Source organism: Daldinia childiae (assembly GCF_008694065.1).
Source record: "Daldinia childiae strain JS-1345 chromosome Unknown Scaffold14, whole genome shotgun sequence".
In the NCBI taxonomy this organism is placed as follows: domain Eukaryota; kingdom Fungi; phylum Ascomycota; class Sordariomycetes; order Xylariales; family Hypoxylaceae; genus Daldinia; species Daldinia childiae.
Genome location: NW_022984655.1, coordinates 247,152 through 268,166, shown reverse-complemented (window position 1 = coordinate 268,166; position 21,015 = coordinate 247,152). Strand labels below are relative to the sequence as shown.

The 21,015-nt window shown below is 47.2% G+C and overlaps 4 protein-coding genes across 4 annotated transcripts; 2 read left to right on the top strand and 2 right to left on the bottom strand.

Annotated features, from left to right (window-relative positions):
* Window positions 1-57: 57 nt before the first annotated feature.
* On the bottom strand, window positions 58-464 carry GL218_08816 (Small nuclear ribonucleoprotein E; the record flags this gene model as incomplete). The annotated part of the gene is made up of 3 exons (XM_033585626.1): window positions 58-110; window positions 165-258; window positions 324-464. 3 exons carry the CDS (start codon window positions 462-464, stop codon window positions 58-60), a joined length of 288 nt encoding a protein of 95 aa, XP_033440169.1.
* A 663-nt stretch (window positions 465-1,127) lies between these two features.
* On the top strand, window positions 1,128-4,342 carry GL218_08815 (uncharacterized protein; the record flags this gene model as incomplete). The annotated part of the gene is made up of 5 exons (XM_033585625.1): window positions 1,128-1,256; window positions 1,322-1,411; window positions 1,477-1,758; window positions 1,870-1,960; window positions 2,010-4,342. The coding sequence occupies 5 exons, from the start codon at window positions 1,128-1,130 to the stop codon at window positions 4,340-4,342; spliced, it is 2,925 nt and encodes a 974-aa protein (XP_033440170.1).
* A 2,237-nt stretch (window positions 4,343-6,579) lies between these two features.
* On the top strand, window positions 6,580-9,422 carry GL218_08814 (Elongation factor 2; the record flags this gene model as incomplete). The annotated part of the gene is made up of 4 exons (XM_033585624.1): window positions 6,580-6,587; window positions 6,774-7,506; window positions 7,573-9,348; window positions 9,405-9,422. The coding sequence occupies 4 exons, from the start codon at window positions 6,580-6,582 to the stop codon at window positions 9,420-9,422; spliced, it is 2,535 nt and encodes an 844-aa protein (XP_033440171.1).
* A 1,168-nt stretch (window positions 9,423-10,590) lies between these two features.
* Window positions 10,591-20,336, bottom strand: GL218_08813 (Protein CSF1; the record flags this gene model as incomplete). The annotated part of the gene is made up of 4 exons (XM_033585623.1): window positions 10,591-13,883; window positions 13,941-20,143; window positions 20,203-20,238; window positions 20,302-20,336. 4 exons carry the CDS (start codon window positions 20,334-20,336, stop codon window positions 10,591-10,593), a joined length of 9,567 nt encoding a protein of 3,188 aa, XP_033440163.1.
* Between the last annotated feature and the right edge of the window lie 679 nt (window positions 20,337-21,015).

The following is a 21,015-nucleotide window of genomic DNA, read 5'->3' as shown; positions in this document are numbered from 1 at the left end:
TATAATATAAGCGTAGTCCCTAATAAATTCCCCGACTCCAATCGTTTCTTAACCTTTTCATACGGCTTCTTGGATCAACGACACGTTGTCACCCTTTAGCAAAATTTGTCCTATAAAATCGTCAATCACGTAGAATAACACTAACTCCGATTGTATAGTCATACCTAAAGGTCTTCTCTTTTCTTCTGTATTTGTTTTTGTGATTTGCTTTACCTCGATCGCGTCATCAATAACAAGGTTCATGAATTCGTCAAATCCCTGGACAAACGGATGTTAGTAGGAGCAAATAGATATAAGAAGAAACAGAAAAGCCAGTGACTCACCCTAATTTTACCCTCGATTCTGATTGACAATTGTTCGTACAGCCAAATCTTGACAGTCGCGTGTGTCTGGAGAAGCTTAAAGATGAAGTTGATAGGAGGAAGCAAGATCTTGCGCCCGCCACCGCCGCCACGACCGGTCATCTTGATATGTTTGAGTGTGAGTTAGTACTAGATGTTCCTTGTTGGTATGTTGGCTAGACGTGGAATCGGAAAGTACAACAATGGCGCGTGTGCGTATTGACTATTGACGTATCTTGTTTGATTTTTGGTAGTAATAAATTAGACGAGGCAGAAAGAAGGCTGAGGTAGCTGTAACTGGCAAGCTAAGTGGAACATTAGAACTTTAACAATCGATCCACTTTAATTGGACTCAGCACGGATAGCTTCTAACTCAGCCACAAATTCATATTTGACCCTCATTTGACCCCTCCAAACCTTATCTTTTTTTCCGTTCAAGCCTTGGAAGCCACGGAACGAAGCAAGCTCCATACTTTTTCAGGCTCACATGGCAACCGCAAAGCACTGATTGATGTTTCTTATTTTGGCCCCTCTTTCTTTCTACGCCGACACGTATAATAAATTCTTGCGCATACAAACCTCGCTGAGAAATTTAAACTCCTTATAAGTTTCCTCTTAAATCAGCTGTATTATCTGGTGCATTCCTCGGCGTTGGTGCATCATCTCGATAATAATTCTTATTCTTCAATCCACTGAACTTGCGACCGATTTTAAACTGACAGCCGCTGCTCCTCCTAACCTGCGTGCCCACCCCACGGTCGTCGACCTAATCGATATTTGCGCATCATGGCTGCGAACGGAGCGCAGCAGGGTTTCGGACCCGATGAGGTGCACCAGGCTATGCTGACTATGCGGGGTGGGGACTCGGATAAGAAGAAGAAAGCCCATGAATATCTAGAACTCTTCCAGAAATCGGTCAGTATATAGCCGCATTTTATCGCATAGTTCTCATCGTACGTCGTTACTGATACGGGTTATAGTCGGCAGCATGGACCACGACCATCACGATATTACAGTCAAATGCCGAAGCGGACATCAAGTTATTCGCAGCGACGACACTGAGAGGGAAGGTTAGTCTAGCACAAGATCTTATACCGTAGCCTACGGCGAAGCTGACGGAACAACACTTTACAAGATAACATACGACCTGTCAACCCAAGTACCCGCGCCTGAGATCCCAGCCGTGAGATCTCAATTGTTAGCGCTCTTGAAACGTTTTGCGCCAGGGCCGAAGCCGATCAGGGTACAACTATGTGTGTGTCTAGCAATCTTAGCCATACAGATGCAAGATTGGAAAGACGTGCTACCTGTTGTGGTGTCATCCCTCGGCGATGATGTCGAAAGCCATGCCTGCATCTTGGACTTCCTTAGGGTTCTACCAGAAGAGGTGACCGAGGGGCGAAAAATTACCCTAACAGTACGTAACTCGAGGCTATTTCAGCACATCTCCTGCCCTCTTCTCCTATGGAGATGTTTTATCGCCGTTGCGGTTCGAAATGAATAAGAAGTCTAATGGGTTAACGTCTAGGATGAAGAGCTCACGTTGAGAACCGCCGAGTTATTAGAAGGAAATGCTCCACAAGTGGTGCAACTCCTGATTAATTATGCCCATTCATCGCGTAAGTTCAATCCAGCATTATAATAAACACTGCTAATATATGGGGATAGCGGTGGCTGCGACAAATCCTCAACTTTTTGAATGCATAACGTCCTGGCTACGCGAGGTTCCTATCAACGAGATCGTCAAATCCCCTCTATTAAACATTGTTTTCAATGCCCTTGAGAGCGATGTCTCTTTCACAGCAGCTGCCGAGTGCATTTGTACTATGGTCAGAGAGACTAGGGAGATAGATGACAACATAGAAACCATCCAGGTACTTTTACCGCGGGTTGTTGCTTTGCAGCCCAAGATTCAAAAAGTGGCCGAAGAAGAAGATTTCGAGTCATACAAAGCTCTCACCAGGCTGTTGGGCGAGGCCGGTTCTTCGTGGGCCGTTGCCATTGCCCGGGAACCAAGTCATTTCAGAGCCCTTGTCGATGCCATTCTCGAGTGCGCCGCAAGAGATAAAGACAGAGAAGTTATCGAATACACTTTCGAATTCTGGTACGAACTTAAGCAGTATCTTGTACTAGATAAGTATATACAGTCCCGTGTAGATCTCGTGGACGTATATGCGAAAGTTGTCGATATTCTCCTTAAACATCTCGAGTATCCTGACTCGGTGTCTGGTAACGAAAAGGATTTGTTTGACGGAGACAGGGAAGCAGAAGAGAAGTTCCGTGAGTTCCGACACCACATGGGAGATACCTTAAAGGACTGTTGCGAGATCATGGGCGTTTCCGAGTGTCTAGCAAAGGTTCTTGATGCTATCAAGGTCTGGATGCAAAAATACGCGGGCCTGGCGAACGGTGCCTCAGTCCCCCACTGGCAACAGCTAGAAGCTCCGTTGTTCTCTATGCGAGCGATGGGCCGTATGGTTACCAAGGACGAGGAAACCGTTCTACCCCAACTCATGCCCCTCCTAGTACAAATGCCAGCTCATGAGAAGCTACGTTTTGCGACAATCATGGTGCTGGGTAGATACACAGAGTGGACAGCTGCTCACCCAGACTTTCTCAGTCCCCAGTTTAACTATATCGTTTCTTCTTTTGACACAAACTCAAAAGAGATTATGGGAGCCGCCGCTATGGCGATCAAATATTTCTGTATGGATTGCAGAAGTCTCCTCAGGAACCAGATCGTCCAACTTCAACAATTCTACGATCAAGTTCTAGATAAACTTCCTACGCTTAGCCAAGAAGAGATCACCGAAGGCGTCGCGACGGTAGTATCAGTGCAGCCGCCGGAAGAGATATTCAAACTGCTCAAGCTCTTCTGCGACCCCTTAGTTCAGAGGCTGATGGCCAAGGCCAACAATGCGATAGACAAAGAGAAGAAGCTAGCAGTTGCTGACCATTTACAGTTGATTACACTCTTCACCCAGTGCGTCGTGGTCCTACCCCCTGTCCCGCTAGGTCAGGAAGATCCCGCAGTGAAATATTGGCAAGAGGTTTTCCCGATATTGTCAAAGATCCTGGAAAATTTCCTTGACTTTACCCCAATCTGCGAAAGAATCTGTCGATGCTGGAGATTCATGGTGATTGCCCATAGGGGAGCCATGGCACCAATCCTCCCAGATATGGCAAATCAGCTAGCGAGTGGATTCGCCACGTCGAAACAAGGCTGTTTCCTATGGGTCACTGGTGCTATTCTGCGAGAGTTCTCCGATGATCGAGAGCACGTGGAACAGGCTATGACAGAGCATATATACGTTTTCTTCGAGGCCCAAGCTACAAATGTGCTCCGTTTCCTCAGCACGCTATCACCGACAGACCTCCCGGATGTGACTGAGGATTTCTTCCGCCTGGTTGTCGACGGATTGTTGTATTACCCTCAGAAATTTATCCCATCATCGATATTCGGTCCCGTGTTCGAAGCCGCCCTCTCCGTTCTCGTCTTAGAGCAACGCGAGCCTTTGTCTGCTACTCTTCATTATATCCGAGATGTTCTTGGATGGGGTACCGCATTTTCGCCTCCGTCATACGACAATATGTCGGCCCCAGTAGCTGAACAGCTAAAGGTTCTCGTGAAGCAACTCCTATTAGCCCAGGGGGAGACATTAATCAAGCGATTACTCGCTGGCATGATGATCACATTCCCGAAAGATTGTTTTGCTGATGCTAGTGGTGCCCTGCTAACACTATTCGAGATTTTACCTGATCAGACGGCAGCGTGGGTGGACCAAACGCTCCGATTGCTACCTGAGGGGACCGTCTCAGCCACGGAGGTAGATCGTCTCATGACGAAGATCAAGGAGAAGCTTAGCACCAATGATACGGGCGACGTACGACAAATACGATCAATTCTCCAAGACTTCACCAACACTTACCGAAGGAGATACGTTGCGCCCCGAGACGGCTTAGGGGCGTTGGAGGGAGCACGATTCCGATTCGCTGGTTAGTGATCAGAGGTGTTACATGTGTTGATTACCTTATAGTACGATTGGGGAAGAAGGACCCGATGATGGCGTGCGCGAAGTAGCTGAGATCCTAGTTGATGGTTTCGCCTAGTGCCGCGCAGCTATTGATTTTAAGCTGTTAGTGGAACTATGGAAAGGAGTAGAACCCGCAGTCACGGACGCAGTCGACGACGTAGATAGTTTAGGAGAAATCATACTTTGTCGGGCGTGGGGTGGCGATAGTGGCGTAGTTTGGCAGTGAATATGGGAGTGCAAAAGAAAGATACCTATACCTACTACCTATGAGTAATTTTCTGCGATTGCAGATCGGATCCAATCAGATCACCACGGCAAGATAGTTTAGAGATTGTTTGTACATATGCCAGGTTTTAATTGTCCATAACTGGTGAAAACGATGCAATACTATACTAAGGGGTTTATGGCCCGGGATAGGTGTAGTATAGAGAAAGGGTTATGCTTAAGGCTAATAAGTGCGGTTGGTGGTTGTTTTGGAGGGTGGTTTTGTGGTACGGTATAACGTTGTTTCCATGTGCGATATAGATATGGTGATGGAGCTTTAGGTAATGCAATTATGCTGCTGTTTAAATACTTTTCGGCTGATTTACACATAAGAATTTCGTTGCGTTTTCATGTCCTTTTATTAATAGTGTTTTATATATATATCGTTTCGTAGACCCCTTTTGTGATGCGATGCCGAATTGCCCCGCTTCCGGGCCTCCGTGTCAAAATTAGTGGAGACGCTTCTCCGGGATCCGGCAATCTTCACCGGATTGCTACCCGTTGGAAATACGAAGGTATCAGCTACTCGAACCATTCATCACAACATCCAAAAGACACATTAAATGCTCCGGCAGTGTCGGAGCCGTCGGATCTAACAAATACTACGACAATATGCCGTCGCACATTTTATATTTTTACTTTGCGATATCCGCAGCTCGGATATGTAAGGCTTTTTCCTTTTAGCAGTAAGGGCATTTTGCCCTAACACAACCCCCTGGCATACAAGCTTATCCAAAAGACCCAGTATGATGGTTCTAGATCAAGATGTAGCTGTGGCGTTATACGCAGTAACTTCAAATTAAGGCAAACTAATTTACTTGACTCATCGGGTGTCCAATCATCTAAGTATAAATGGATTTTGCTAGGATTGCTAGCATACTCAGCACAGTAAAGTTTGAAAATGAGATAACTAGGTAGTCCAGCTTTTTTAGTATAAGCAAGCTATGGTAAATATTTGACACACTACTTAATATCAGCCCAATAATTGCCTCACGGCCATTGGAAGATTTCGGGTCTCTTTCACGATATAAAGACCAAACAGCTAAGCTATAGTATAAATTGTGAAGATCGTACATGCATGGCTTCATGTTCCCCATGTTTCTTGCATAATGGATAGTCACACCGAATAGAAGCATGGATCAAGGCGTGTATGTATACCGTAAAGAGATCGGAATATGAAATCCACAATACCCGCACAGGGTAGCTTAGCTACTTTCCAAAAAGGTGTAAAGTTCATACCGTCACAGGACCTAAATATCGTATGTTGTAACTAGCTTGAATACGAATGTTTTAATGCTGTTTTGCTATTTCGCTATTTCGTTTAGTTGCCTTCTTAAGTACTATGGTATTACTGTATGTATGTAAACTTTATCTTAGGTGAGTCGTATTAATAATAGTAGGTCAAACAGGGTTAAAAACAAGAGGGCTAGAACCCTCGATAAACTGAATTTGTTTTATCCCGTTTGATTATTGACCCGTGAATTTGCCGCTACAGGAAAGGAAGGAATGGCTGTTGCCCCACTAGACCACAAAAAATATACCTACCACACACAGGTCAGACAGTACAAAAATTGATGTCACTTGCAGACCAAATTTCTTGGATGGATAAGCATTGCCCCGCTTAACCCGCCCGCCTGTGAATTTTCTCCTCTTGTACCCCTCCTTCCCAACTCTGCCCCGACAAATTTTCCTTTCCCTCGAAGCAAGAACAAGCTGGTCGTCGGTGGTTGCGACTTTGCACTGAAAGCTTCGTTTCTCTTCCCTTCTTACCACTTTTTACTATTCGATACTCTCTAGAAGAGTTCGCTGGTGATTTGTATCGACCGTGAAGTGCAATAAGGCCACTTCCATCGACACAAATCTCACCCCGCTTTCATCCATCACCAGTTGATTAGAAAAAAACAACACATAGCTGTTTTTTTCGCATCAATACCGCCAAGATGGTCAAGTAAGTCTCATCGCATTTACTTTAGCTATCATAATATAGCTTCATCTTATTTCATTTCATCGTCACTACTTTACGCGCCTAAGAAATCTCCTCTATCACCTTCATGATGCCCAAAATCACCCCACCCCGGAGATAAGCTTCCGTTACGTCCATCTATGGCCAGAGCTAACATGCGCTTCCGAATAGCTTCACCATCGACGAGATCAGGCTACTGATGGACAAGCCTACCAATGTCCGTAACATGTCCGTCATTGCCCACGTCGATCATGGCAAGTCTACCCTGACAGACTCTCTCTTGGCCAAAGCCGGTATCATCTCCACCGCGAAAGCTGGTGATGCCCGAGCTACGGATACGAGAGCAGACGAACAGGAGCGTGGTATTACTATCAAGTCTACTGCCATCTCTCTGTACGGCAACCTACCCAACGACGATGACCTAAAGGACATCGTTGGCCAGAAGGCCGATGGCCGAGATTTCTTGATCAACCTGATCGACTCGCCTGGTCACGTTGATTTCTCTTCCGAAGTTACCGCTGCCCTGCGTGTCACTGACGGTGCCCTCGTCGTCGTCGACACCATTGAGGGTGTCTGTGTCCAGACTGAGACTGTCTTACGACAGGCTCTTGCTGAGCGAATCAAGCCTGTTATCATCATCAACAAGGTCGACCGTGCTCTTCTCGAGCTGCAGGTCTCCAAGGAGGATCTTTACCAGTCCTTCTCCCGAACAATTGAGTCCGTTAACGTCATCATCTCCACCTACCTCGACAAGACTCTGGGTGACATCCAGGTCTACCCCGAGAAGGGTACTGTCGCTTTCGGTTCCGGTCTCCACGGCTGGGCTTTCACCATCCGCCAATTCGCCGTCCGATACGCCAAGAAGTTCGGTGTTGACCGAAACAAGATGATGGAGCGTCTATGGGTAAGTTTCATTATTAAAATTTTCTATCGTTCTCTTCGCCTAGTGTAATACTAACTAATTAACCAGGGTGACAACTACTTCAACGCTGCTACCAAGAAGTGGACTACCAAGAGCACCCACGATGGCAAGCCCCTAGAGCGTGCCTTCAACCAGTTCATTTTGGACCCTATCTTCAAGATCTTTGCGGCTGTGAACCACGCCAAGAAGGACGAGATCACCACCCTACTCTCCAAGCTTGACCTCAAGCTTACCAGCGAGGACCGGGATAAGGAGGGCAAGCAGCTCCTCAAGGCTGTCATGCGAACTTTCCTTCCCGCTGCCGACTCTCTCTTGGAAATGATGATTCTCCACCTTCCCTCTCCCGTTACCGCCCAGAGGTACCGTGCCGAGACTCTGTACGAGGGTCCCCCTGATGACGAGGCTGCCATTGGTATCCGAGACTGTGATCCTAAGGGTCCCCTTATGCTTTACGTCTCCAAGATGGTGCCGACCTCCGATAAGGGTCGTTTCTACGCTTTCGGTCGTGTCTTCTCCGGTACCGTCCGATCCGGTCTCAAGGTCCGCATTCAGGGTCCCAACTACACCCCTGGAAAGAAGGAGGACTTGTTCGTCAAGGCTATCCAGCGTACTGTTCTGATGATGGGCGGCAAGGTCGAGCCCATTGACGACATGCCTGCTGGCAACATCGTCGGTCTGGTCGGTATCGACCAGTTCCTTCTCAAGTCTGGTACTCTTACCACTCTGGACACTGCCCACAACCTTAAGGTCATGAAGTTCTCCGTCTCCCCTGTTGTCCAGCGATCCGTTCAGGTCAAGAACGCTCAGGATCTTCCCAAGCTTGTCGAAGGTCTTAAGCGTCTGTCTAAGTCTGACCCTTGTGTCTTGACCACGACTTCCGAGTCCGGTGAGCATGTTGTTGCTGGTGCTGGTGAGTTGCATCTTGAGATTTGCTTGAAGGATCTCGAGGAGGACCACGCTGGTGTTCCCCTTATCATCTCCGACCCCGTTGTCCAGTACCGAGAGACCGTTGCTGGCAAGTCCAGCATCACTGCTCTGTCCAAGTCCCCCAACAAGCACAACCGTCTGTACATGGTTGCTGAGCCGATCGACGAGGAGCTTGCCAAGACGATCGAGGAGGGCAAGATCGGACCTCGTGACGATTTCAAGGCTCGTGCCCGTATCCTAGCTGACGACTTCGGTTGGGATGTCACCGATGCCCGAAAGATTTGGTGTTTCGGTCCCGATACTGTCGGTGCCAACTTGCTGGTTGACCAGACCAAGGCCGTACAGTACCTCAACGAAATCAAGGACTCTGTCGTCTCCGGTTTCCAGTGGGCTTCCCGTGAAGGACCCGTTGCCGAGGAGCCGATGCGAGCCGTCCGATTCAACATCCTCGATGTTACCCTCCACGCCGATGCTATCCACCGTGGTGGTGGTCAGATCATCCCCACTACCCGACGTGTTCTGTACGCTGCTGCGCTACTTGCTGAGCCCGCTCTCATGGAGCCTGTCTACTTGGTAGAAATCCAGGTCCCCGAGCAAGCTATGGGTGGTGTCTACGGTGTCCTTACCCGAAGAAGAGGTCACGTCTTCAACGAGGAGCAACGTCCTGGTACTCCTCTATTCACAATCAAGGCCTACCTACCCATCATGGAGTCTTTCGGCTTCAACGGCGATCTCCGACAAGCCACATCCGGCCAGGCTTTCCCTCAACTCGTCTTCGACCACTGGCAATTACTACCTGGTGGATCTCCCCTCGACAAGACCACAAAGGTCGGACAAATCGTCGAGACAATGCGAAAGCGCAAGGGTATCAAGGTCGAAGTACCGGATGTCAGCAACGTAAGTGAAAGCCTTTCAATTCATGAAGTTTACCATATGCTAACAATAAACAATAGTACTACGACAAGCTATAAACAAGTTCCCTCGATGCTCTATAGACTACGACCTAGTGCCATTATTGGCGGATATCATGAGACGGCTCGGATCGTTTTTAGTTGGGTCCGTCGCATGGATATAATATGCGGCCTTTCATCAAAAGGTCGGAAAGGAATGACCTGCGGCCGTGGATACAGAAAAGCTATGCAAAGGCACTGAGGGCCGAACTTTCATTAGCTGTCATACATCTGGTTTGCCTGTAACTTTCGACACAACCGAGATGAAGAATTTAAATGATTTTGATGTATCTTGCGATTTGTGAAGTGATAATAAGCATATTTTTTGGTGTGTGATTTGATAACCCCTTGAATCATGGCTATTTCTACCTAGTATCTTATAGCCCAATCTTACAACTCTTAGCCAAGTATAGAAAAAAGAATAACTTAGAAGGACACAAATACACGTTAAATATCTAATACTGACCATACTTGAATTATAAAAGTCAGGTTTCGTATATCCCAGGAGCCATGCTATGTAGATGATAGTATAAAGGTAGCCCAGAAAGTTCTTCAAAGTCCTTAGTTAATGTATAATTTCTCTAAGGTAGGTACCTACCTAGTTATGGAATATATGTTCGTATGCTCCTATGTAAACCCTTTAACCGTCTCTCGTAAAAGAAGGCAGGTTGCTCACGAACGAGATTCTTCAGGAATAATCTACGTAGTTTATTTAAAGTATCAGGCAACTTATCTCCTACGCGTCTTATAGATCACGGTATGGAACGTTACTGACACGATCGAGAGAGTTTTCAATATATGTATATGTGTGTGTATTTATATTTCCTAATAACCTGCATTATAGGAGCCTAGGCTTGGGGGATAATATAAAAAAAACTCATACTATCTACGCCTGGAATACCAACTTTGATTAACTATAGGTAGGCACTTGGGTACCTGAGTATATATAAGTACCTAAATATATATCTTCCCATAGACTCCTATTCCCCATTTCCGAAACGAATAAAAAAAAATATTTTATCTATTGCGCCCTGCTATGCTATGCCATGCCATGCATGCTGACAAAAAAGAAAACGACGACGACGATATTTCCCCATCTCCACCTCTCCTGTTGTATAATACATTCTCATTACTTAGGTAGGTAATTATTCCCTTTTCCATTTTCATTTCTTTCGGGTTTCTTTCTTCCCTACGACGACCCGAGAATCTTCGCATATGCATCCTCGACTTCGCCTGCTAGCTCTAGCAGCGAGACAATAACAATCTGATGTGTAAGATTCGGCAGCCGATCTCGATGCAACCCAATCCACTCTAGCGGCGGCGTAGCCTCGCCCATGTCTCTGAGTTGCGGCGTTTCGATAACAGGTGGTTCGAGAGCTACATATTCGTACTTGGATTGCGGAACATTGACTTCAGCCGTGATCTTCTGCCTTTCACCGCCTTCCTTGCGCTCTTGCTCCGCCTCGGGAACCCCGGTCACTTTGATCGCGGACATGGTTGGGATCTCGCGGCCCCAGGTCTGCGCGAGGGCTTTGGTGTGGTTCGCCCACATGCCGCGGATGAAGCTGATGCGTGAGTAGTTCCATCCCACTTCCACCTTGCCCTCGAACGAGCTCTTGAATATGTACTCGATGGTGCGGGATTCCGGGCTCTGAGATGTCTGCATCATAGCTTCGACCTTGGGAACCTTTAAGATAGTGCCGCCTCTTGACCCCGTGGCGCTTGCGACTACATCTTCTACCGAGATCTCGCTGACTGCCTTGGGCGCCTCGACTCTACGTACACCTGCGAGACCTATGCGCAGTTGTCCGAGAGTCATGCCTAGGATGCTATGAATACGTTTGTCTTGCATGCTCGCGGCGAATCTTGCCTGTGCATTAAGAGCCTCTAGTTTAAAGACTTGGTGATCTGAGAATGTGCTGGGGAAGATGCCGAGATTAACTGCCTTTAGCGTCACCACCACATCCGTGTTGAGGGATATAGGAGACTTCATGTCTGACTTGTCGGTCTGAGGTTTGCTTGGGATGATCTGTTGAGCAGGCGGTTGGTTCGTGATTGATTTCCGTTTCATGAACTTTTCGATATCTCGTAAGGACGTCTCGTAGCTTGCCTTTCTCTCCTGTATAAGCTTCTGGATAGCTTGCCATAGGGCAACGCTTTGAGCTGCCGATGTGGTGGTGCCGAATACTTGTACGGCTTCTCCATCAAGAATCGCCACAAGTCTGTCACCAGAGGCTGTTCTCTCCTCACGCACGTTGTACATAAGGAATTCCATAGTCGTAATATCTGCGACTAAGAACGCTTGATAGTCGAATGCAGTTTTAAGTCTGAACTGGCTGAAACTGATTGAAGCTTGAATCCTCGGCGTTTCGTTCAATGCCTGCTCGCGTTCTGGCCATTCGATGGACGTGCGTAGTTTGAATTTTTGGAGAGCAACAAATCCACTCAGTCGACCGGTGCAGTCCACGCCGATCTTTTCAAACCCTAGACAAAGATTTTGCTCCCAATCTGAAGTTTTCTTTGACGAAACCCAGAACTCAGATATAGCAAATTTGGATTTGCCGAGGGATTGTCCGAGGTCGACAACAACATTCAGGGCTTCGATTGAGATAGTAGCTGTCCACGGGAATGCTGCTGTGGCGGCCACTTGCTGGTATCTTTGTACAAGATGGGCTTGCGCAATTGTTTCTGTCGTTACCGTCGCAACAGGTGCTGTTGTACCTTGCCGGACTTCCCCTGGAATCCAGATCTCTCGGAATAGTAGGAAGTCTTGAAGCTGCTTGGCGTTGATCGCCACCTCCATCGGGCTGACCTTCAAAATGGCGGAGAGACCACTTGTACCACTAACGTGCTTACTATTCATTAACGAGAGCACGATGGATTCGACTTGAAAGCTACCCGTAGACTCTCGTGAGTATACGTGTTGCACAGACGTATGGAATCCGCTGAAAGTACCCGAGATGGCAAAGAAGTTGCCTTGCTCTACCGCGTGGACAGTATTCATAGTAATATAGATATCGTCGAAGCGGGTCGTGGCAGCAACACGACCGATAGGTTGACAACTGAAAGTAAACTCCTGTTGACAAATGCGTAGACCCAAATTTAACTTCACACGTCCTAATACGGCGCTCGGATCGGCAGTGAGAATATTGTCTTCATTATTAGACTTTGGTTTGTCGTCGCTATTAGATTTTGATTTAACAGAATCTTCACTTGGCATTTGTGGTGATACTGGTGACTCGGACGTATCGTCACCTACAACCTTTTTAATGCTAGAAGTAATATCCATGATAAGAGGGACGATAGTTGGGTAGAGAATGTTGCGTGAAGGATCGACTTTAACCTCTCCATATAGGGTTGGGTCTTCTTGGCCGTTATCTCTATATTCTGTCTTCCAGGCCAGGCCTGGGGTACGAAGCACCATGCTGCTGCCGGTTTCGTCTGTGCTAAATTGGCCATACTTGCCAGCTAGTGCGGGACGATCCCTCGAGCTACTGGATTCGTCTGATGATTTCTTCCCAGTGAGGTGCACCACAGCTCCGGCAAAGTCAGCGTCAATCAAAAGCGATTCTAATCTCCTGCTCCCGAATAATGAGCGTCTCGTCTCCACAGTCTGGTCTGGTCGGGAGACCTCCTTCTCTGGCATAACTATTGGCGCCCAGTGCTCCGAAGCTCGCTGAACATTCTTTGCCGATAGGCTGATAGAGTCCTGGAGATGTGCTGCCGGAACGATGAAAGCGGAGGTTAATCGTAAATCTAACGATTTACCTACTGCCTGGAAGGCTAGCCGGCGAGCGTCTGCCGTCGAGACAAAGGCAATGTTAAATATTACCTCTGGTAGGAGCGCCGAATTGAGAGAGCGTAAAGACTTGTCCTGGCCTGGAGGAACCATTTGTAGTTGAAAGTCCTCGATAGTGAGCTTCGCCGAGTTCTTCTTGCGCGTAGCGAATTCGATTCGTTTAAAGGATAAGACTAGGTCCTCTTGACCGATTGTCGGTTGATTTAGAGTAGAGACAAGCCAACAGAATTGTATATTCCGTATTTCAAAAGAGTACATAATCGAGGAAAGGAATGAATCTAATATATCGCTTTCCGTGTCCTGCTCTTCATCATTAATGGCAATACGGGGTTTTGACTGTCTTAACTTCCGTAAATATTCTAGTTCGCGTGATGTGTCGAGGTCTTTGATCTTGTCGCCCATATAGCCAAGCACGTCTACGAATGTCGACACGGTATCCGACGACAGGTTCACCTCAAACCCGTTAGACTTGAAGTCAAAAGATCTCAGCTCTATCCCATCTTCAGATTCGCGGCTTGTGGCGGTGATTAACGCGCCAAGGGAGAGATTGCCGCAAGATCTCATACTTTCTTCGGAGCCCTTCTCAATGTTGAACATTATTTGGTGAAGGTTGATATGTATCTCGGGGTTCTCTAGGATTGGGCCCCCATCTATCTTGTTAGTAAGCTGCATTTGCACAGCATCTAAGCAAAACGATAGACGCGCATATGGTTCTGTGTCTGATTTGATCCGTGCATTACCCCATATCTCAAGTCCAGCAAGGCTACCATGAACAGAGTATGTGAGCTTTGAACTGCTAGATACTGGCGAGACTGGCTTTTCGGGCTCGAGCCTGGGAGAGCCGAAGACTTCGTTGACATGTTCTTTTATTATTCTGCCTTGCTCCTGAAGATCGTTGATAGCATTTGAAATTTCGGGTCTATTGAGTGCGGTAAGCAAGCTATAGACAGCCGAAGCGTCCAATTTGACAAGTTCCAGTGATGCCAGTACCGTGATCGAGTGCTCCCCTGGAGCCATGTGACTAGTTATACGACCATTTGTCGGGGGGATTTGTAGTAAGGAGATACTACGTGGTGTATTATTGACTTCGATTTCTATGTTGTGTGAGTTTTCCTTCACATCAAAGTCCAGTATAACCTCTCTGCCAAAGTTAGCAGCCATATTCGCTCGCGCTACGACACCGGAAATGGTATAAGTAAGAGACCGTAACAAGGGTAGCGAGATGGTATACGAGTCTAGAAACATAGCCAAATTGACTTGGATCGTTGAGAGTCGTCCTGCTGCTGTGGGCTTCTCCTGTTCGGGTTCAGGAGATGAAGGGAATCTCTGCCCCAGAGCATATAGCTGTGCAACTTCATCCTTTACTAGTAAGTCCAAAACTTCGGCCAACACGATTGGATCCTGCTTCACAATGAACTCGAGATCCTGGCTACTAGCCGCTGACCTAATAGTATGTGTCGAGGACTGTCCGTTAAATTGTACTTCATGTGCAATAATGACGCTTGGGCGTTGAAGTCGTGCAGTGGCGAGCACCTGTGAGTGGCTCTTAACCCTTGTAGAAACCGAATCAAAGCCTAGTATGAGGTTTGAACTTGTAGTACCCTGTGCGCCACTAGTTGTAAGTATTGAAAGCTTGAGCTCAGAGCTTTGTAGTCTGGTACTCAAATTAATAGCTTCTAGGGAGATTGCGCCATCTCCTAGTACAAACACTACATGGAGTGGACGAGGCGACACGCGTTTAGCTATGTCCTGTTGCTTAGGTGGCGGTTCTTCAGATACTGAAGACTCTGAATTCTTGTAGAGTCGTAAGATGTCATCTGCAAGTTCGCAAAGCTCCCAGTTAGCCTTGAGACCAGCTTCGCTGCAGTACACGTTGACAAGTGTCAGAGGCTCTCCAATATCGGCAGGTTTCTCGTCGATTGCTTCGATGCCATTACTTCTCTCTTGGACTCTCAAGGTGAGATCTATTATAATAGCCTCGTTCTGTTTCGGTCCAGGGTCAAGCAGAAATTGAATTTCTTGTATCCTTGCTACGACCATCATGGGAATTCGTTTAGATGCGTCAGTTTTAGGCTTGGATATCTCGCCGAAAATGTTGTTTAAGAGCACTGCATGCCTCGGATCCTCAAGATCCCAACTGCGCCATCGCTCGAAAGCTGTTGTGACTTCTTGTCTCATGTCGGCAGGACACTGAGAAAACCCAAACAGACAGTCTCGTCTTAGGTTTTCTTTAGTATCGCCATCCAGAGCGGACCACATTTGGCGTAACCGTGTAACTAGTTTCCAAGAATCGTAGGTTCTAAGGTGCTTGGAAGCCGTCCGTAGGATAGCTGAGGGTCGAACGACAAAAGAAGCATCGCTCGCATTATGCCCTTTACTTATGACATGGTACGTGAATTGTTTCGAGCGTTCTTCTGCAACCGAAAGAGTTTCCGAGAAAAGCTTTCCCGTCTCTGATGCAAGTACATTCGTTCGATGAATCAGTGAAGCGAGGTATTCCACTTTGCTCGATGACGAAGAAGCTTGTACAGCACCTATATCTGCATCAATATAGTTCACATCTTTCGTACCCATAGACACCATAACTCTCTCTATCTTGGCCAATATGGCAGCCTGCGTCTGGTCTAGGTTTTCGAGTCTCTCGGCAGCTGAGACCTGCAATGAAGCAAGCCGGAAATGAAATGATAACCGAGAATCTCCATTGCCGTCGGCCACGTCGGCTGGCAATCCGGATCGAGTAGCAAGCACGAGTTGTTTGAGTGACACATCATATTGATCTTGCGGCTCTTGTGACGGATCAGTAGAATCGGCATTTGAACAGTTCAAGAAGCGTAGGTTTGCTTGCGGCAACCGCACGACAAAATCAGTAATAGTCCCGTTTACTTCTTCTTGTTTTTGTGTATCAAATATGTCTGTCACTGTTCCTATGTGGAGAGTATCAAGAATATCTTCCGGGTCGGAAGGTGGTAAGGCTCGTATCAAAGACGCTATGGATCGTAGAGATGGAGCGTTAAGGAAGACAGTAATTCCGGAAGGAAGCTCGAGGAGCAAGCTCTGGTGAGCACAATTCTGATTTAGTTGGTCAGGTGGCAGGCTGTCTAAGCTAAAACCTGAAGAGTCTAAAGTGTCGTTTTCGTCCTCTTCAATACTGTGAAATGTCGCTTCTTTGGTGTCTGGTCTGACGTTCTGTAGAGGAAATGAAGGGGCATAGTATTGGCTTGAAAAGGTTATGCTGCTATGTGGCGGCTCTCTCTTATCCCCGGCCTCACCATAGGCGCTAAAGTGCCCTGAGTATTCGCGGGAATGAACGGCTTGTTTAGATTCGCTATCTCTAAATGGTACAAAATTCAGGGCTGTACGGCCGGAAGCCCGGGATCGTTGCGCGGTCCTGATAGAGCCTGGTCGTAGAATGCTCCCGCTGTACGAGCTGGCTAACGAAAGGAATGAGCTCTTATGGCGAAGCCTGGCAGAACGATTTGAGGAGCCTAAAGATGATATAGACGCTTTATCGGCAACGGATCTAGACAGAGCTGGCTGGGGAACCGGGGGAACGCTTTGCGCTGGGTTGTCGACATGATCGGACGCGAAGTCATTCAGAAGGCTTGGAAGTAGCAAAAAGTCTGTCCGGTGCGTTCGTTGGTCATGGCGGCGTATAAGTTCCTGTTGTAATAGCCTCTCCTGTGCAAAATCATACTTGCGCCCAATAAGCGCAAAATGTACATTTGTTCGGAGGAAGACGTCCGTATCAACATGAGAGCGGGGCCGTGACCTATGTCTCGTTGCTGATTCCGAGTTAACGCAAGCAATCTCAAGATTGGGCACCTTTATATCTGCACGCCTTGAGTAGTGTGTCCGCGCCCAGTCATTAAATTGAACATCGACTGCCGCAGTGGAAAACAAGAACGCCGCCTCATCTACGTGTACCCAAACTTGAACTGACTCAACAAAGACACGCAAGAATGTTACATCATACACCACAATAGAAGAGAGTGGAATCAGCGCGTTCTCGTCATCATCAAGCGTAAAGCCAAATGCTTTACCTGCTCTTATGAGAGTAGTCAGAAAATCGGTTGAACAATCCCCAATGACGGACCCAGCTTTTAGGTCCCAATTGCAGAGATAGGTTGGCTCAATAGGTGGTAAGCCAAACAAACGGTGCCCATGGATATCTAAGCCATCAATGAAGAGCTGAGTGCTCGGTATAGCACTCATTGGGCTGGTGCCGCCTTCTTCCTCGCCCCCGAGGGAAAGACTTAGGGGGCTGATAGATAGATCAAGATCCATATAGTAATTGGTGAATCGAAGATCAAGGGCCAGAGAGGCAGCCTCGATTGGTATAAAACGCTTTGCAGAGTACATATTAGCAGGCAGAAAAAGCCTGGGGTCATCAGCGCGAATGCTCAGTATCACATCTAGATCATTTGATTTTTTATGCGGAGGACGATCCTCAGGCTGAGCATCTTGATCCGCTCCTTTGGCCCGTAACCCTTCTTGATGCTCATCTAGTGTCTTGAAATGGATGTTGTCGCCAAAATAATTATCTTTCATTTGTAAGAAATAACGAACAAGGAAGCCATAGATGCGAGCGGTGAGGGACTGGCCGGAGACATCGAGGACAAGCGTGTCGGTATTAGCAGGTGAAGTCGTTGCATTATAATTATAATTTCCTTGAATAGTTAGACTTTCAAGGTGTCCTATATCCTTCGAAGCTAGGAACGTCGCCTGAGTGTTCCATGGTGGCACGTGTAAGCCGAGGCGTAAAGGGTCGACCGTAACTTTGAAAGGTATCGCATTTTTCGTGGGACGATAGTTATCTAATGGTATGGAAGTGTCTACCACCAGACGGGGGCTAGATAGGACTAGATACGTGTTCTCCTCGAAGTTGATCGGATCGTTGACGATATTCACATCATTGACGTTGAGATAAAGCTTCAGATTGAGAAGTTGCAAGTTAAGAAGGTATCTAAAAGGAGTGAACAAAAGGTATTCGGCAGGTGGCCCGCTCCCCCAGTCGTCTATGAGGTCAATGAGCAAGAATATATGATCTCTCAGAATGAAAAGCTCGAGCCCGTCACCCTCGATGTCAAAACGCCAAGTACGGAGGCCATTCCATTTTAGAGGCGTAGACAAGTCACAGGAAATCTGCTGGCGCCCAGATCGCCACAAGAGCCCATGGTTTACGCTAGTCGACACTTCAGTCGTGGGAAGATCGATTTTTAGAGTGTTCGTATATCCGGTTGACTTGGCTACCATATCCATATCATACGAGATGGTAGCATTCGCCGCAACCTTGATGTCGAGCCACCCAATCGGACGTTGTTCTGCAGCTGTAGTTGCGGTAGACTTTTGACTCCTGCCTCTTTCACGTCGATTACCTTGCTTGTGATGCTGCCTCAACGTGAGAGCCTCGGTTTTCCACTTCCAATTCTTGGAATCCTCACGGGTAGGAACTCGTAATATGACCTCTTCATCAAATTGTAAATAGAAATTAAACCGTGTAGGCACACGGTCCGCGCCGAATGGTAGCCTCTGAGCAGGAGTTGCATCCTTGCATAAACCTGGGAAAAATACCTTCTGAAGTTCAGCTCGTTGTCTATCTGCCCACGGCCCGTAATTTATTATGCCACCGCTTAAAGACAGATTAATCGCCCAGGCCGGCGCGACGGTTCCATTGATATCATCGGATACACTATCTTCGCCCTTTGATGAATATATTGTGCCACGTGGTGCAACTTTTCCGGGAACATCCCAGAGTATTGTTAACGTCCCCTTAGGACTATCAACCACGGGATTCACCTTGGCATACTCGACTGACGACCATCGAAGTCTATCGTCGTCGTCGTCGTCATTGAGATACCTGGAAAGCCCTTGCCATTGGTTTGAGCCTGGTATGCGGGTTTCATTAGGGCCATCTTCATCTTGAGAATTTGCCGAAAATGATTCGACAGACTTCCGCCAATATGGAACCATATTCCGCAATTGTCCAACCACCTTGCGGCGTTGTCTCCGAAAGAATGGTCTTGGGGGTACAGGGCTGGTAGCTTTTGCGACTTGTTCGTCCTTAACAGCCCGGGCAAGCTGCTCTTCCTTGAACCCGTCGTTTTCTCTCATCTCAAGTACTGGGTTGTCAAAATGTATCTTAAAAAGCTGTCGATAGGGATCCGGAGTTTGACAATCGCTCGCATCAACTTCTCCTGACAGACCCTTAGACTTTATAATGAGAACGGCCTTGGTATTCTCATTTCCCATGACAAGAGCTGCCTTGTCACATCTGAAATGAATTGGGAGTATTTGTAATACTTGAGGTAAGTCTCCCTTACCCGCCGTTTCGAAGCCACCATCGGAGGTAGAAGTAGATTTAAAGGCCCTTCGGGGGCGAGCCTCAAGGCCGTCCTTCTCATCAACGTATTCTTGCCTACCTTCTTCGACATGCTCGGACCTCTCATGAGACTTGCGAAGCCGCTGTCGTGGCTTCGACGAGCTATTCGCCAGGCCCTCGGTTCGGTCAAGTATATCGCCGTGCTTAGACAGAGGGGGCACAGACATTGCTTCAAGTATAGAGTCGTAGGCGGCACTACGATTATAAACGAACCACTCGATCCCAGAAACGACGATATTGACACGACAGGGGAGTTCCGCTTGTTTCCTAGTATCCGATGTATTACCATCTCCGGACTCCTTATTCTTTTTCCCACCACCCAGACCAACATCGCGTACCCTGCGCAGCCAGTACGACCAGGTGATATGTCCATTCTGAATAAAGATAGTCTCGTTATTTCCATGATATCGAAGGCCGGTAAAGAAGATACGACCACCAAGTAGTGACCATTGTATCGCTTGTATGTCTATATAGATGCGGTATCGATGCCAGGTATAGGTACGAATAAAGTAGGAGACGATGGAGGCAAAGGCTCTATTAAAGTAAAGTAGGAAGAAGATTGCACTGTAGTCGAGTTGAGTATAAAAACAAGCGGGAATCGCATACAGTTTAAGATAACTTACAGTAAACCGCAGACTATGATATAAGCTAGAAATTGACTTTGCCAAGTTAGTAGGGGATATCTCTGAACTCCATCTCTAGATGGATAAGTAAAAACATACGCTTTAAAGTCGCGCCAGCCCACGGTGTTAGCCATGTCAACTCCAGAACTCCCCAAACTCCCCAATGCACCCCCTACGATTTGCGACACCTAAGTTCTCTCCACTATCCTAACCTCAGAAAACATCGAGCCCCATATCGTAATTGTTGATCAAGTTGTAACGTCTCCAGAGAGGCGCGTAGGCAGGTATATCGTTCGGGTACTTAAAAGGGAAACGGCAGCGAAGTTCCAATATGAGGTTGCGAATATCTATCATCAATTGGTTGAAAGGTTGATCGAATTCGGATACGTACATGGATGTAAGTAGTGTAATTGGAGGTACTATTGTACAACATTTAAACCTGGGCTAGATTTGCTGCATGACGCGTGACGAACAAGGATAGCCGCAGATGAAGTTAGGTACTTAAGTCGATCCACATATTGGTCCATTGAATTTAAGCCGTTTAACCCGTACTAATCGATACTAATCGATAAGGTATGCATCCACACAAGCTGCATAAGCTACGGTAGCACGGGGTTGCATGGGATTAATCGAATGGGTACGTACCCAGGCAGTTTCCCCCCAGGCCCAGGTAAGGTGCAAGGGTCATTGATGCATTGCTTCGAGAATCTTAATCAAATGACATTTCTCAGAACTCCCAAAAACCCTCCACTTTCATCATTAAACCTCCGCTTACAACACCACGAATTTCGAACATGTGCTACTTTGAAATTA